The sequence below is a fragment of the Heloderma suspectum genome, chromosome 1 (assembly GCF_057233095.1).
Source record: "Heloderma suspectum isolate Gila_16-S chromosome 1, 16-S_ref, whole genome shotgun sequence".
In the NCBI taxonomy this organism is placed as follows: domain Eukaryota; kingdom Metazoa; phylum Chordata; class Lepidosauria; order Squamata; family Helodermatidae; genus Heloderma; species Heloderma suspectum.
The window spans coordinates 119,592,592-119,611,242 of NC_139458.1; the positions used below are offsets into that span (position 1 = coordinate 119,592,592).

Below are 18,651 nucleotides of genomic sequence, written 5' to 3' on the forward strand. Positions count from 1 at the left end.
CTCATTTTCTTCAGTGTCAGAGAATACTCTATACTCACAGCAGGGAATTCCTATTGAGCATTTGGAACATACACTGCCTCATACCGAAAACAGAGTTGACCCTTTTCATATGGATGTCTGCCTGCGTGTGAACCTGGAGTAATGGATGGATGTGAGTGCCATCCAAAGATGCAGGTGCTATATCACATACAAAGTAACTATAACATTGATCAGCAATCTTTAACTCTCCCATGAATGTAGCAAATAGCCTTTAGCTACTATAAGAAAAATGTCACCGTTAGGTAAAAAGAGACAAAAAAATAATTACAGAAGACCTATTAAAAATGTGGTTAAAATGGCACCAAACAGAAAGGAATAGTAAAGGTGTGCCATGATATATATGTGGGTGACAGGCTGATCTGCCTGATACCTCTTTGCACACATCAAAACCACACCTCTTTTAAAAGGCAGAACAGTACTCATAAGTAGCATTAAGAAGTTCTGTGGAGATCGTGCTGTTTTTCCTCTCTTTACAAAATGTCAGATATTCTGTAGTTTGAGAAGCAAGGGGAACACACACAGGATCAACCCAAGATATTTTGTTGCCTGAGATGAAGGATAAGATGTCCCCAACCTGGCCCATTCCATGTACAGAAGCTGACTGTGCTGGCAGTTGAATCTAACTTCAACACTGGTGATGGGATAGAATCCTCTACCACATCTGAGGGTGGCAGGCTAGGTTAGGGAGAGGAGAGTGAGCCATATGGCACACAGAGCTCGGGCCTCCAACAACATGCTGCCCTCCCTCAGGAGGCAGCCTGAGGTGGGGCTGGCCCTGAACACACTGCAGGTCAATTATTTGATGATAACATCATGTAAATGACCCATAAAAAGGGAATGAACAACATGGTTATTCCACAGTAATTGTCTAGTCTGGTAACACTCTCTGGAAATGCTTTTTCCCCCTCTGCCTGGGAGATGTCATTATTGTCTTTGTGTTGAAGTCTGATACACTAGTGAAGTGTGATTCACTAGTTTTACTAGTTCTAAAATTATTTTTAGTATCAATACAAATGATACTACTTTTAAAATTACTTTTACTATCATTACTACTTTTACAACTGGGAAGTTCGGCAAATAATATATTTTAGCTGTACCACAGCCTAACAACACAAATACTCAAATGTTTGTTTTGAGTAAGACAAATCAATCTACTTACTCCTCTTGTAAAAGAAATTCAATGTTTTCTGGGGAAAACTGGCCAGTCACAGGATGCCTAAATGTTGTAGTCTCCTGGTTGTGGCTGAAAGAAAAATCAGAATGTAATTTAATACCAAAGCAAGCACAAGCATCAGAAAGAAACAACTTTTTCTAAAATATTATTTAATCTGACCAGTTCCTGCAAAGATACTATGTTTCCTGAAGTGTGCTGGAGGGATGATGGGCTACTTTCATCTGTTTTGTCACTGGCTTGTTGAATCTACCAGACATCTATTATTTATTTATATCCAAAGCAAAGAATCATTTGTTACATACACAACTGATATTTAGCAGAAACAAGAAATGTATGTTTCTCCATTCATCCTCAAATACACAGCTTTTTGATACACTGCTTCTTGTTCTTAAAAGATGAAATAGTCTATGGTAAATTTGGTATTAATTCAGTCTAGCTTGTACTGTAGAATAGATCTGGTCATTCTTCTATTACAATCGCTCTTATTTTAGTTTGTGCTTTCTAATTTCTAAACAACTTTTTAATAGTTCTCATATTAACAATTATCAATAATAATTTCATGATTAAAAGCATGTGCAACCAGTAGTTTGGAGCCTTCACTCCCCAACTCCTAAAATGAATTCCTCAAAGAATTGACCCTCATACATTCTACATTTGCACTTCTATTGCAACTACCTGTAAAATCATCACTTACAAAAGAAAATCTATACATTTATTCTTTCTTTTATCATTTAAGAAAATGTGTGTCATTCAGTTCAGATCACAATGCTGAGGATAGTTACCAACGCTGAGGATAGTTATCAACAAATTACAATGCCCCCAAAATTTAACACAATAAAATAGTAGAAGCAGGAGACTTGCAGAGCAGATAAACACAGCTTGAGAACAGGGAATCTATCCTTTAAAAACTCTTCAACCTGGCAGATCAAATGTCTGCCAGAAAGAGATGTCTTGGCTAAATGGTGGAAAACCAGGAGAGAGGAGGCCAAATGGGCCTTCCAAAGACAAGGAGTTCCATAATCGAAGTACAGTCACAGAGAAGGCCCTCTCCCATGTCTCATTCTGTCACCTATCCACCCACTGATGGCCTGCGTAGAAGAGGCTCTCCTGAAGATCTTAAATGAATGACTGGATAACGTCCTTTAGGTCCAACTTACATTTGTTTGAAGTTCAACTATTTTTGTCAATACTGAAGTATAACAAAATGCTCTGACATTTTCATCAGGTTTGATACCAGATTCCCATATGCTTTAACTTCTACTCCTAGGCACTTCTTTATCCCCTATCTGTTTTTATGGATCCAGCATTTTGAATGATAATTTCTCAGTCACTATACTGTTGCTAATGGAGGACCACTTATGTTTATCATACCAGCTAATTTTTTAAAAAAAAAATCATAGCACAATTCCTTAAAAAAAAGATAATGGCTTGGATCTAGACTTTACTCCCATTGGCAGGGGTTCTGCTCAGGAGATGCTCCTGCCAGCAGAAGGGGAAAAGGTGACTAGCCAATTTCCCCTTCAAAAATCTATTCTGGATGGTTGGGGGACCCTCCAGAATGGGAAGGGGGCTGCCTCATCCCGCCTTCCATCAGCAGGATCCTTCACTGAATCAGAAGAGTGGAAGGAACCCTTCTGTTCACTGAAGGTTAAATAATTATCCAAACCAGTATCTTTTTTTTGCTACTACTACTCACTATTCTTTTGTTTCTCTTTTGTGCTATATGTATACGTATCCCATTGGCTATCTGATCCCCTATAATCTTTATATCTGTTTTATACTTCACCTTTCCAAACCAAGTGAAAAAGCATCACACAAAACCCAAGTTCACAAGTAATAATTTAAGAGTCCAAATTTTATACTGCAGCTGTCCAAATTTTATACTGCCTAACAATGATGGAGATTTTATTGTTACTCAATATGTCTCTGAATGGTCTTGCACAGTTAAGGAAAAAAAGAAATCTGACTTTAATATATTACAAAATGTGCTCTTTAACACATGAAAACGTCAAGATAAATGTAGCTGATAATAATTTAGAAGAATATACATAACACTACCACAGCAATCAAAACCCAGAGTTTCACAGAAAATATGTAGTCACTATTTCAGGGTGGGAGGAGAATCTAAATGTACCAAGATGGAGATTGCTGTTAATTTAAAAGAAACCATCCCTAAGCTATTGACTGCTTTTTTCAGATAGCTCATTCCACTATTGTTCACACATTTCCATTACATTTTTCTGGAAAGATGTTCAGTCTGTTAAGGAAGTAAATGGCATCCATATTTTGTCCGGGGTAGCCTAAGAGATACTTATTCTTTGTTTTAATTTTCAAAATGTTAAATTCAATTACAATATTTAAGGTTATGAAAAATTCAGAATGTTTTTGGGAAGAGCTAGTATAATATGGATCACTGCCTTGTTGTGGCAAAGGGGCTTGCGTAACTCAGTGAATCCATAAGCTATGCCGTGCAGGGCCACCCAAGACAGACAGGTCATGGTGGAGAGTTCTGACAAAATGTGGTCCACTGGAGAAGGAAATGGCAACCCACTCCAGTATTCTGGCCAAGAAAACCCCATGGAACGTATCACAAGGCTAAAAGATATGACGCCGGAAGATGAGCCCCTCAGGTGTCCAATATACTACTGGGGAAGAGCAGAGGGAATTTCCAAGTAGCACCAGAAAGAGTGAAGCGGCTGGGCCAAAGCCAAAAGGACACTCAGCTGTGGATGTGTCTGGTGGTGAAAAGAAAATCCGATGCTGTAAAGAACAATATTGTTTAGGAACCTGGAATGTCAGATCAATGAATCAAGGTAAGTTGGAGGTGGTCAAACATGAGATGGCAAGATTGAATATCGACATCTTGGGAATCAGTGAACTCAAATGGACAGGCATGGGTGAATTTAATTCAGGTGACCATCATATCCACTACTGTGGGCAAGAATCCCTTAGAAGAAATGGAGCAGCACTCACAGTCAACAAAAGGGTGGGAAAAGCAGTACTGGGGTACAATCTCAAAAACGATAGAATGATCTCAGTACGAATCCAAGGCAAACCATTCAACATCACAGTAATTCAAGTCTATGCCCCAACCACTGAGGCCAAAGAAGCTGAGGTTGATCGGTTCTATGAAGACCTACAACACCTTCTAGAACTAACACCAAAAAAAGATGTCCTCTTCATCATAGGGGATTGGAATGCTAAAGTAGGAAGTCAAGAAATCACCGGGATAACAGGCAGGCATGGCGTTGGGGTACAAAATGAAGCAGGACAAAGGCTCATAGAGTTTTGCCAAGAGAACATGCTGATCATAGCAAACACTCTTTTCCAACAGCACAAGAGGCGACTCTACACATGGACATCACCAGATGGTCAATATCAAAATCAGATTGATTATATCCTTTGCAGCCAAAGATGGAGAAGCTCCATACAGTCAGTAAAAACAAGACCTGGAGCTGACTGTGGCTCAGATCATAAGCTTCTTGTTGCAAAAGTTCGGCTTAAATTGAAGAACGTAGGGAAAATCACTAAACCATTCAGGTATGACCTAAATCATATCCCTTATGAATATACAGTGGAGGTGAGGAATAGATTTCAGGGATTAGACCTGATAGACAGAGTGCCTGAGGAACTATGGACGGAAGTCCATAACACAGTTCAGCAGGTAGCAACGAAATCCATCCCAAAGAAAAAGAAATGCAAGAAAGCAAAGTGGCTGTCTGATGAGGCTTTACAAGTAGCTGAGGAAAGAAGAGAAGCGAAAAGCAAGGGAGAAAGGGGAAGATATACCCAACTGAATGCAGAGTTCCAGAGAATAGCAAGGAGAGACAAGAAGGCCTTCTTAAATGAACAATGCAAAGAAATTGAGGAAAACAACAGAATGGGAAAGACTAGAGATCTCTTCAAGAAAATCGGAGATCTCAAGGGAACGTTTTGTGCAAAGATGGGCATGATAAAGGACAAAGAAGGCAGGGACCTAACAGAAGCAGATGAGATTAAGAAGAGGTGGCAAGAATACACAGAAGAACTCTACAGGAAAGATCTGAATGTCCCTGATAGCCATGACAGTGCGCTCACTGAACTTGAGCCGGACATCCTCGAGAGTGAAGTCAAGTGGGCCTTAGGAAGCATTAGTAACAACAAAGCAAGCGGAGATGACAGTATTCCAGCTGAGCTATTTAAAATCCTAAAAGATGATGCTGTTCAAGTGCTGCACTCAATATGCCAACAAATTTGGAACACTCAACAGTGGCCACAAGACTGGAAAAGTTCAGTTTACATTCCAATGCCAAAGAAGGGTAACGCCAAAGAGTGTTCAAACTACCGCAGAATTGCGCTCATTTCACATGCCAGCAAGGTTATGCTCAAGATCCTACAAGCTAGGCTTCAGCAGTATGCAAACCAAGAACTACTGGAAGTACAAGCTGGGTTTCGAAGAGGCAGAGGAACTAGAGATCAAATCGCCAACATTCGCTGCATCATGGAGAAAGCAAGAGAATTCCAGAAAAACATCTATTTCTGCTTCATTGACTACGCTAAAGCCTTTGATTGTGTGGATCACAACAAACTGTGGCAAATTCTTAAAGTGATGGGAGTACCAGACCACCTTACCTGTCTCCTGAGAAACCTGTACGAGGGTCAAGAAGCAACAGTAAGAACCAGAGATGGAACAACAGATTGGTTCAAAATTGGGAAAGGAGTACGACAAGACTGCATACTGTCGCCCTGCTTATTTAACTTATATGCAGAGTACATCATGAGAAACGCCAAGTTGGATGAATCACAGGTCGGAATTAAGATTGCCCAGAGAATTATCAACAACCTCAGATACGCAGACGATACCATCCTAATGGCAGAAAGTGAAGAGGATCTAAAGAGCCTCTTGTTGAGGGTGAAAGTGGAGAGTGCAAAAGCTGGTTTGAAACTCAACATTAAAAAAACTCCGATCATGGCATCTGGCCCCATCACTTCCTGGCATATAGAAGGGGAAGAAATGGAAGCAGTGACAGATTTTATTTTTTTGGGCTCCAAGATCACCGCAGACGGTGACTGTAGCCATGAAATTAAAAGACGCTTGCTCCTTGGGAGGAAAGCTATGGCAAACCTAGACAGCATAGTAAGAAGCAGAGACATCACCTTGCTGACAGAGGTCCGTCTAATCAAAGCTATGGTTTTCCCAGTAGCAATGTATGGCTGTGAGAGCTGGACTATAAGGAAGGCTGAGCGCCGAAGAATTGATGCTTTCGAACTGTGGTGCTGGAGAAGACTCTTACGAGTCCCCTGGACTGCAAGGAGGTCCAATCAGTCAATCCTAAAGGAAATCAACCCTGACTGCTCATTGGAAGGACAGATACTGAAGCTGAAGCTCAAATATTTTGGCCACCTAATGCGAAGAGAAAACTCTCTGGAAAAGACCCTGATGCTGGGAAAGACTGAAGGCAAAAGGAGAAGGGGACGGCAGAGGATGAGATGGCTAGATAGCATCACCGATGCAATGAATATGGACTTGAGCATGCTCCAGGAGACAACGGAGGACAGGAAGGCCTGGCATGCTATGGTCCATGGGGTCACGAAGAGTCGGACACGACTGAACGACTGAACAACAACAGTATAATAAGAGTCAAACAAGAGAAAGTAAAAAGGAATTAGGGCAGTAGAGAAATAGAAGCCACAGGGAGGGAAGCCCATGCACAAAACAGTACTGTCATCCCCTGACAAGGAGAACTGGTTTCTGAATCTTCAGAAGACATTGCATTTTATATTTATTTTAATGGTTTTACTCTGCTATGGTGCCTGATGTGTGAGGATAGGATACTGGCTTTTCTTGCTGTAAGCAGCAGTGCCCTTGATGGAAGTGAATGGTCCAGGAAAATAAGTATAGGATTGCAGTCCTAAATAAGCCTTATCAAATGTAATGGGCAACGCAGTAGAAACAGAGCTCTACAATTGAGGGGCTACCACCAAGAAAACCCTGCTGCATGTACTCACTAATCTAGCTGTTCTAACCTACAGGCACAAGAGCAGAGAGCCTGACAATGTCCTAAGAGTATGGGCAGGAACATGTAGGTGAAGACAATCCTTTACATATCATTTAAGGATATGTTATTTATCATTTATTTACCCAGACCATTTAAGGTTTAAAAATAATAACCAGCACTTTGAAATCAGCACAGAAACAAATTGGTAACCAATGTAACTGATGCAAAAGAGGTATCTCTTATTAAGATTTTCTTGCCTCCATCAGCACTCTGGCCACTGCATTTTACACCAAGAAGGTTAAGAGCTAGCTTCAGAAACACCTTAAAGTCTAATCTGAAAGGGTAATGGATGCACATAGTAATCCATCAGTGCTGCAGCTAGGTAATTTTAGATCTCAGTTAGATAGATGCAGGGTGCAATCCTATGCATGTTTAGATAGCAAACGTCCTGAAACTCCCAGCATTCCTCAGCCAGCCATACTGCATAGGATTGCACCCTTAATTATCTTATGGGGCCACCCTTAAATGGTGATATGTATTACTTCAGTTGTAAAACACACATTTCTCTTCTCTCCCCACCCCTTCAACTACCATTCCATGCTTTACAACCACTTCTATGTTCCTGATTTGTTAGAAGAACAACAACAACATGGATGTAAAAAAATGCTTCGAGGTGCAGTTTTGCATTTTAAACTCACTTAAATCCTGATGACAGGAGCTTGCTTCTGCTGCCCTCATCAGCTGCCACTTTCTGTTCGGTCATTTGAGGGCTCCCTGGGCTGTGGGCCACTACCTAAATAAAGTTTAGAGATAACTACAGGGGTGGATTATGGTGACTAGGTCTGAGAGTCCAAATAGGGCCACACCTCGCATATCATCTGTAGCTGATAAAAGATATTCTTTGTCACCACTGCCACCAAGAGTCCAAAAGAACCCCCAAATTCTATACCTCGTCCATCAAGGGAAGTACAACTGCATCTCAGATTGGCTTGATGCCACCATCTAAAACAGCCGATTTCCCAATCCACAAAACCTCTGTCTTATTCAGACTTTTTGTGAAGCAGATACGTAACCACTTGAAAAAGCTCAGCTGGCCTGCCTGATGCAGACACAATCATGGCAGGGAAGTGAGGTCCTCCCTCCAAAATCATCACCACAGAGTAAGTCTGAAGAAATTATCTTACCTGTGCTTGGCTGTGTTCAAAGTGGGTTTTCCACCACTTTTGCTCTAATCGTCATCCCAAATGCTTCATTGATTTCAACAGCTCAAAATGCCAATGGGTAATGCAATTCTGCAATTAGGTCAAAGGCATCTGGGATTGTCTGTCTCAAGGGCCTGGGTTGTCTCTCCATTCCAGATAGAGACCAAGGTCTTAACAGACTTCTGGACAAGACTACAGGATAATCCCACAGGGACTTCAGAAAGCCATTAGGATCCATCAGTCTCTGGGGGTAGAGCAATGACATTTCCCTCCAACCCTACAGAGGTAAATGGGAGCCTTAAGCAGGGATGGCATGGGTGCCCGATTCCATCCAGGAATCCAGCGGAACCCCACCCCTGCCCACACCCCCAAGCCCCACTTGCAGAGCCCCTATCCCTGCTCACCCCCTGCCTGCACTCAGCAAGCAGCCTACACTCACCCTGGAGGCCTTGTTGAGCTCTGTGGTCGACATTTTTTGAAAAATAAAACAGCGATCAGAAAATACACCTATTTGCGTATGCATGCAATGCATGTTCTGTGAAAATGCATGTTTTCGTGCATGCACAAATATGTGCATTCGCAAAATGCACATTTTTCACATGCGCAAATATGCACAATTTTGCAATTGCCGTTTTATTTTTCAATACATAAAACCACAGAGCTTGACAAGGCCGTCAGGGTGAGTACAGGCTGCTCGCTGAGCATGGAAGGCATGGGAGGGACTCGTGGGCAGTCCGGGACCAGCAAACAGGGGCAGGGGTTGGGCAGGCACTTGGAGAACCCAGATGGGGGTGGGTTCGCACATTCCTAGCCTTAAGGTCTAAATCTGATTGGGTAATTATCTGTCCATCACAATGGAACCATCTCTGTCTCCCATACCCAGAGATCTTCATCCCCCTGGCCCAAACAGAATACCAGATCCATAATGTGCCCTGCTACATGTGTTGGCAAGGCAATTCCATCTCACCTTCCCATAAGTCTTGGTTAATGCCAGGTGGGCACAACTGAGAAAGATTTGTTCCTCTATGCTCATGTAACCATTTTTCAGTTAAACAGGCATGATCGGTGCGATCTTCTTTGATAAGGTCATTTGTAAAGGAGACCTTTCAGTTCATTGACCTGACATTTACCAAGCGCCGCTTCAAGTCCAAGGGCCTGCAGACCAGCTACCTGGGCTGAAAGGCATACTAGAAGGAGGGACAGCACATAAGCATCTGTCTCTTCTTCCTTTAATACAGCCTTCCCCAATGTGGTGCCCTCCAGATATGTTGCACTGCAACTCCCATAATTCCCAGCCAGCATGGCCATTGGTGAGCTAAGCTGTTGCTGTAGTTCTTTGCCATGGCAGAAGCCAGGAGGTCAAGAAGGGATGATGTTAGAAAGCCAGTCCTGACCTTGGCCTCCCCAATGACCTAGCTGCAGGGGTCCCTCTGTTCTTAGTGGCTGGTTGGTGGGTGCAGCTGTGCCTGATAAAAGATGGGGCCAGCCTCACTCTCAGACAACCTGAAGGTTGACCCAAAGGAGATCCCCTTTGGTGTCAGCCCTTTATTGACCAGTAACTCATGGCAGGCCTCCGATAGCCCTAACCCCCAGAAACAGCCACTGCTGCAGCAGAAGTTAGATGACCCTTGCAGGCCGCAGTTAACAAAGCCAATCCTTCAAGCCCCACACTTGCTGGCCTTGCTGTTCCCAAAGAAGAAGACAAGGCTGGAGAGGTGAAAAGATGTCAATTGTCTCCCAGCCAGCAGTATATCTAACATTATATATTAAGGAAGATCAGGTCTGCAATGTACGATATCTACAGGAAACAAATAAAAATCCAGAGAAATACTTCCAAATGCAAACAATGAAAATGTCCTGCTGCTCAAATTATATTTAAATCAGTCACTAACAGTAGCCCTTAAATAAGCTGCCAAAAATGGCATTCAGTTCTATCCAAAATCTTTTATGGTCTTAAAAAAAAATTCATTTAGCATCACATACTTCGAACAACTATTTAATCTGGCTGAAGTCCATTCCAACAAAACACACCTGTTTTTGGAGGTCAGCTGCTGCTCTTTTCTGCAGCAAGCTCTCTCAGAATCTTCCCTTTCCAGTTGGTTAATTATTCCTGCATGGCTCAAGGTTAATTGATACATATTTTTCAACTGTACTCTGTAGACTGAGTACAACCAGGCAGAGAAGGGTTTACAACTGGCTGTGTATTTCCATATTTTGGCAGGTTAAATCCTACAACCTTTTCTTCCGCTTAAATACATGTTCCTGTACTCCTTCCCTTTTATCTGTTAATTAACTTTTTCAGATATACATCTAAAGCTAAGTTTCTATCTGACTTATAAAAAATGTACAATTATAAAGTATAAATTTTACTTATAAAAAATGTAAAATTAGATTCATAATGTTGAATTCCCAGAAAGTGATTCTGAAGCTTCTTAATTACCAGAAATACACACAAATATGTGTTGCAAAACTACCCAAATAGTATTTTGTAACATTAGTTGTTTTTCTATTATAATCAAGCTCTGAAGATTCTAAACTGTACATTCACAATTTACAATGGCTGGGATCCAACGTGATATTTTAGGGAAGTTGTCCCAGTGGGATTTTTTTTTAAGTTTCTTTCTTTCAACAGCAGACCTCTATGCTATATCAGAAAGCGGGGTACCATGCATAATGCCTGATGTTAAGAAATATGCCTCAAGGCCAGGCAACTAATTTAAGGAAATTAGTTGCCTGGTTCTTTGCCTCAAGGCCATGTTTCATATCCCCAGGGGCAGTCCATACATTTCTGTTTATTACAAGGACACCATATAAAAATACAGACAGCCAATAAATAAGAGCCAAAACTGATTACATTTAAACTTCTACTTCCAAGCAACAACCTTTCAAATCTGGGGGAATGGGAGTATATCAACATCATTTCTTTCTCCTCCAAAGTAGTTGCCAAGAAAAAACAAAATGCAGTGCAATCCTGTATACGTCTACTAAGTTCAACAGGACTTACTCGCAGTTAAATGGGCATAGGCCTGTAGCCTACCTCCCTTGCTTGAAGCTGAAATCCTATACCCACTTACCTGAGAGTAATTTCCACTGAACTCAATGTCACTTCCTTCTGAGTACACATAAAGTCAGGGCCAGAAATATTGGAACAAGGATAACTGTTTGGGCAGTTGGCCTCTGTACACCACCACATTGAAGTTGAAAGGAAACACACCCAGATGGGAGCAAAGTCAGGACTTTCAGCTGTAAGTCAAGGGGTTTGACAAAAGTGGGGCGCTAACCATTCAGGAAGGACAGCCAGTGCCATACACACACACCCATCATTGGTGCCTCATAAGTAATGGAACGAATGGCTGACAAGCAGCTGCATGGCCAGGTGTGGCCTGTTTCCTGGGTACCCCATGACCCATCAAGCAGATAAAAGGCCTGGAGGTGGTTCTGAGTGTGACATTTGCATTTGGTAGCTGTTCACTGCAACTCCCAACATGAGGTCCAAAGAGGTGTCCATGCGAGTAAAGGAGGCCATCATTAGGCTGAGGAAACAACATAAACCCATCAGAGAGATAGCAGAAAAAGTGGGAGTGGCCAGTACAACAGTTGGGAACATCCTGAAAAAGAAGGAATTAACTGGCAAGCTCAGCAACAGCAAAAGGCCTGGAAGACCATGGAAGACAACTAAAGTGGATGACTGCAGAATGCTGCTCATGGTGAAGAGGAACCCTTTCGCAACATCTAGCCAGGTCAAGAATGCTCTTGTGGAGGTAGGCATGTCATTGTCAACATCTACAGTCAAGAGACGGCTTTATGAATGTAAATACAGAGGCTTCACAACAAGGTGCAAACCACTGGTATTGCTCAAGAACAGACAGGCCAGATTAGCCTTTGCCAGCAAACACCTAACAAAGCCTGCCCGGTTCTGGAATAAGATTCTTTGGACTGATGAAACCAAGATTACCTTGTACCAGAATGCTGGGAAGAGAAAAGTATGGAGAAGGAAAGGAACAGCTCATGATCCAAAGCATACCACAACATCTGTCAAACATGGTGGAGGCAGTGTTATGGCACGGGCATGTATGGCTGGCAGTGGAACTGGGTCAATGGTGTTTATTGATGACCTGACTGCTGATAAAAACAGCAGGATGAATTCTGAAGTGTATAGGGCTATACTTTCTGCTCCGATTCAGCTAAATGCTGCCAAACTGATAGGACGCCGCTTCATATTGCGGATGGATAATGACCCAAAACATACAGCAAAAGCTACCCAAGCGTTTCTCAAGGCAAAGAAGTGTGATGTTCCTCAATGGCCAAGTCAGTCATCTGATCTCAACCCAATAGAGCATGCTTTTCACTTATTGAAGACAAGACTGAGGGTGGAAAGACCCACAAACAAGCAGCAGCTGAAGGCAGCTGCAGTAAAGGCCTGGCAAAGCATCTTGAGGGAGGAAACTCAGCATTTGGTCATGTCCACGGGTTCAGGCAGTCATTGACTGCAAAGGATTTTCATCCAGGTATTGAAGGAAATCCTTAAGTTTGAAATGATGTTGGTTTGTTCCATTACTTATGAGCCACCAATGAGGGGGGGTGTATGCCACTGGCTGTACTTCCAGAATGGTTGGTGCCCCACTTTTGTCAAACCCCTTGAATTACAGCTGAAAGTCCTGACTTCGCTCCCAACTAGGTGTGTTTCCTTTCAACTTCAATGTGGTGGTGTACAGAGGCCAACTGCCAAAACAGTTATCCTTTTTCCAATATTTCTGGCCCTGACTGTATATAGAATATATTGCCAGTGTCATTAATACATACATTTCCAAATTTATTATTTTCTTTTTGGTGGGATCCACAAAAAAAAAAGCCTTTAGGGTAAAGTTAGTCTCCATGCTACATAAGAAGTTCCTTGGAATTACATCAGAATATGTTTGTGAAGATGCTTCTGAATCAACATGCTCTGTATCACAGAGGGTTGCTCTCAGGAGGGGGATTCAGAAGGCCAACTAAACCCATGGAGGTTCACACAATTCTTTGGATATCAGCCCCAAACCTGCAGATTACATTTTGCAGTATGTATGCTGGTGCCCTTTAGATGTTCTCCCAGCTGTGAAGGTGCCACCTTTTTGTGAGTAACTGCCACATGGCTGGGAAAATGTTTACATGACCCAGGCATGTGGGTGGGAGCCAATCCAGAGGGTATTCCCCAAGGATCAACGTACTGGATGGAAGGAGCCAATTAAATTAGACAGGCCCATGGAATCAGCCCTGTCCAGGTGGCTGGGTTATTCAAACATTCTCCCAGCCATGTAGAAGTGGCTCATGGATAAAGAGGTTCCCTCTGAGCTGGGAGAATATCAGTGCCCAAGTGGACTGGGCCAGAGGACTCCCCTCCTTGCCACCACCCGCCACATAAGTTTGCTTCTTTTTCTTCTTTTTTCAAGGCTCGGATTCATATGAATGGCAGCTTTTTTCATATGCCAGCAGTTTTTGGAGGGGGGATTAACCCTCCCCTCACTGCATGCTATCAATCCTCAAAATCTCCTCTGCATTATCTTTTCTAACCCTAATTGCTGTACAAAAGGGGGGGTCAGCAAGTAGTGATGGGAGGAGGGATCCAGAGAATGGAAGGGTTCCCCCAATCTGCAGAAAGGCTAGTGACTTAAAGGCGTCTCTCACTCACAGAAGTGGGAGAGGAGGCAATTTTCCCTGAATTCCTCCCCCCCCCAGCAGCCTCCTAGGCTGTCCCATGTGGTCTGTTGTGTTGTTGTTTATTCGATCAGTCGCTTCCGACTCTTCATGACTTCATGGACCAGCCCACGCCAGAGCTTCCTGTCGGCTGTCGCCACCCCCAGCTCCCCCAAGGTCGAGTCCGTCACCTCCAGAATATCATCCATCCATCTTGCCCTTGCTCGGCCCCTCTTCCTTTTGCCTTCCACTTTCCCTAGCATCAGCATCTTCTCCAGGGTATCCTGTCTTCCATTTTGTGGCCAAAGTACTTCAGTTTTGCCTTTCATATCATTCCCTCAAGTGAGCAGTCTGGCTTTATTTCCTGGAGTATGGACTGGTTTGATCTTCTTGCAGTCCAAGGCACTCTCAGAATTTTCCTCCAGCACCACAGTTCAAAAGCATCTATTTTCCTTCGCTCAGCTTTCCTTATGGTCCAGCTCTCGCAGCCATAGGTTACTACGGGGAATACCATTGCTTTAACTATGCGGACCTTTGTTATCAGTGTGATGTCTCTGCTCTTCACTATTTTATCAAGATTTGTCATTGCTCTCCTCCCAAGAAGTAAACATCTTCTGATTTCCTGGCTGCAGTCAGCGACTGCAGTAATCTTTGCACCTAGAAAGACAAAGTCTGTCACTGCCTCCACGTTTTCTCCCTCTATTTGCCAGTTTTCAATCAAGCTGGTTGCCATAATCTTGGTTTTTTTGAGGTTTAACTGCAACCCAGCTTTTGCACTTTCTTCTTTCACCTTCATCATGAGGTTCCTCAGCTCCTCCTCGCTTTCAGCCATCGAAGTGGTATCATCTGCATATCGGAGATTGTTAATGTTTCTTCCAGCAATTTTAACTCCAGCCTTGGCTTCATCAAGCCCAGCACGTCACATGATGCGTTCTGTGTACAGGTTGAATAGGTAGGGTGAGAGTATACAACCCTGCCGTACTCCTTTCCCAATCTTAAACCAGTCCGTTGTTCCGTGGTCTGTTCTTACCATTGTTACTTGGTCGTTATATAGATTCCTCAGGAGGCAGACAAGATGACTTGGTATCCCCATCCCACCAAGAACTTGCCACAATTTGTTATGATCCACACAGTCAAAGGCTTTAGAATAGTCAATCAAACAGAAATAGATGTTTTTCTGAAACTCCCTGGCTTTCTCCATTATCCAGCGGATATTGGCAATTTGGTCTCTAGTTCCTCTGCCTTTTTGAAACCCAGCTTGTACATCTGCCAATTCTCGTTCCATGAATTGCTGGAGTCTACCTTGCAAGATCTTGAGCATTACCTTACTAGCATGTGAAATAAGTGCCACCGTTCGATAGTTTGAACATTCTTTGGTGCTTCCCTTTTTGGTATGGGGATATAAGTTGATCTTTTCCAATCTGTTGGCCATTCTTGTGTTTTCCAAATTTGCTGGCATATGGCATGCATCACCTTGACAGCATCATCTTGCAAGATTTTAAACAGTTCGGCTGGGATACCGTCATCTCCTGCTGCCTTGTTATTAGCAATGCTTCTTAAGGCCCATTCAACTTCACTCTTCAGGACGTCTGGCTCTAGCTCACTGACCACACCGTCAAATCTATCCCCAATATTATTATCCTTCCTATACAGATCTTCCATATATTCTTGCCACCTTTTCTTGATCTCTTCTGCTTCTGTTCGGTCCTTGCCATCTTTGTTTTTGATCATACCCATTTTTGCCTGGAATTTACCTCTGATGTTTCTAATTCTCTGGAAAAGGTCTCTTGTCCTTCCTATTCTATTATCTTCTTCCGCTTCTGCACATTGCTTGTTTAAAAATAATTCCTTATCTCTTCTGGCTAACCTCTGGAATTTGGCATTTAATTGGGCAGATCTCCCCCTATCACTGTTGCCTTTTGCTTTCCTTCTTTCTTGGGCTGCTTCCAGTGTCTCAGCAGACAGCCATCTTGCCTTCTTGATTTTCTTTTTCTTTGGGACGTTTTTTGTTGCCGCCTCCTGAACAATGTTGCGAACCTCTGTCCATAGTTCTTCCAGGACCCTATCTACTAAATCTAGTCCCTTAAATCTATTCTTCACCTCCACTGCATATTCATTAGGAATATTCGTGAGCTCATATCTAACTGATCTGTGGGTCTTCCCTATTCTCTTTAGTCTGATTCTAAATTGTTCAAGAAGAAGTTCATGATCTGAACTACAATCAGCTCCCGGTCTTGTTTTTACCAACTACATAGATGTCCGCCACCTTTGACTACATCCTTTGTAGCCAATCTGATTTCGGTGTCAACCGTCTGGTGAAGTCCATGTATAAAGTCGTCTCTTAGGTTGTTGGAAGAAAGTGTTTGTTATGCACAGTGAGTTGTCCATGTGGTCTCCAACTCTCCAAATCAGATGTTTGGAGAGTGCAGGGGCTGCAGAGTGAATTGGCAAACCCTGCTATTTCTACTGCTGCTTCCATGAGTAAGATCCTTCAGAGGACCTCCATTCATGAGATGTCTGGATCAAATCCAGTATTTTGATAAATTCCGATAGTTTGTTTTTGTAGATTAAAACCTAATTAACTACTCAGAAGATTACAATTTTCAGAAGGGTAGCCATGGTAGTATGTTGCAGTAAAACCAACAAATGTTCTGTAGCACATTAAAGATTGACATATTTATTATGGTATTATCGTCTACTTCATAGGGGACTAGCCCATGAAAGGTTATGCCACAATAAACATGTAAATCTTTCAGGTGCTACAGGACTCTTGTTTCTGAAGATTAAGGAAATCTTGGGAAATCTAAAGTTTAATATTGTGCAGAACCATTGCCACATAGCCCATCTGTTCACACCTTTTGCAGCATGTCCAATTGCCATTCGCTAATGGTTTCTATTGCCAGAATTAGAGGCAATGTCATGAAGGAGACTGCAGAACAGCCCCAATTTTCCCTTTGACATTTCAGCTTCTTTCCATGAAGATGTCACTAATGATGTTTACATCTCATAAATGCATAGAATTATTCTATTATTATTATTATTATTATTATTATGGCACAAAGCATTATTTTACTGTTCACAGTATATTTAGAAGTGTTTTTTTAATTAACTGATAGGTGAAGGAAATTTTATTTAATGTAAGACAAAACACAGAAAAACTTGTGGCAAAGCTAATTTTTGTCTAAGACGTGAAGACAAGCAGATCAATGGAAATGGACGAAATAAGGCTTTCCAGGGTATACTTTTCTGGTTCCTGTAGGAGGCAACTCCAGGAAGACCAAAAGACCCTATATGGAACTGGGGTTGCTCTATTGGCACCCAGCTCTAATAAATATTTGTGCAGAGAAGCTGCATTGACTATGTTGTACTGACTCAGATCTCATACTCTGCCTATGGGCCCAACAAAAACAAAAACAAAAACTGACAAGAAAAAGAAATCAGGAAGGCACTTACACCTTGTACAGCAACTATTCATCCATTGGTAGGGTGACCTGCCTCAGAATGTTAGGACATATAATAGACTTGCCTCCTACCTAGTATATATAAGAGATAGTGCCACCACAGTATAAAAAAGTGAGGAGAATAACATGGTGGCAATGAACAGCTGCATACTAGTAATACCATCAGATTCTATTGAATAGGACCTGATGGATGACGAAAAAATCCAACACTTTCTAATAACTATTATTTTCCAATATTTCTTTTAGATTTAATACATTTATATACTGCTTAACAAACAAATTTACCAAAGTGGTGTACAATAAAAGACACAATCACAAACACAATAAAATACAATAAAAGAATAATTAAAAATAAAATATCAATTTCAACATATATATGAATAATCAGCAGTATACTAGCTTAACAAAAACTAACTGGGAAAAGTTTGGGCAAAAAGAAATATTTTTAGCATGCATCTAAAGCTTATATGGCACATGCAAATACACTAAAGGCCCTTTTCAGAGGCTAGTATATGAATCCAAGGAGCATGCAGAACCACCAGAAGGGAATGGGCAGACATGTAAGAGATGAGGTGGTCTATCAAATTATGTATTATTTAGTATTATTTATTTTCAGACAAATCTGTAGATTTTATAATATTTCAGCATGCCCTTGATTGTTCATCATTTGATTATATGTTCATCATTTCAAAATATGTAAAGGTTAATTTCTTGAAGGCTCGAACATCCATTCTGTGCCTATCTATTTTAAGCATAACATAAATGTTACACTATAAATAAACAACAATCAACATTGATTGCTTTGATATATGACCCTTGTACTGCACTACTTTTAAGAGACGTTTTCCACAGCAAGATAATGTCATCAATCATTTACTCCCAGCGATGCAGAATACTTTAAATCTAGAAATCCTGACACATAGAAACCAAACATTTAGAAATCATTCTACAACAGCTATATTTTCAAGGTAGAACACACAAGGTAGTCTTTTGTTCCCAACTGAGAAAAACAATTTCAGTAAGATGCTTACAGTGCAACATGGACAATTTAAGAATGTATCTCAAAAGCTTTGAGTTTAATTCTCAATCAAGTTAAAGACATGTTCTCTAACTTAGGATAAACT

The 18,651-nt window shown here is 41.7% G+C and overlaps 1 protein-coding gene across 1 annotated transcript in view; it reads right to left on the bottom strand.

Annotated features, from left to right (window-relative positions):
* Positions 1 to 18,651, bottom strand: part of PLEKHA7 (pleckstrin homology domain containing A7) — a 297,172-nt gene that overhangs the window by 134,004 nt on the left and 144,517 nt on the right. Inside the window, exon 4 of the mRNA XM_084855029.1 lies at positions 1,199 to 1,282. Coding sequence (XP_084711155.1) covers positions 1,199 to 1,282 — 84 coding nt within the window. The remainder of the gene's footprint in view (positions 1 to 1,198; positions 1,283 to 18,651) is intronic.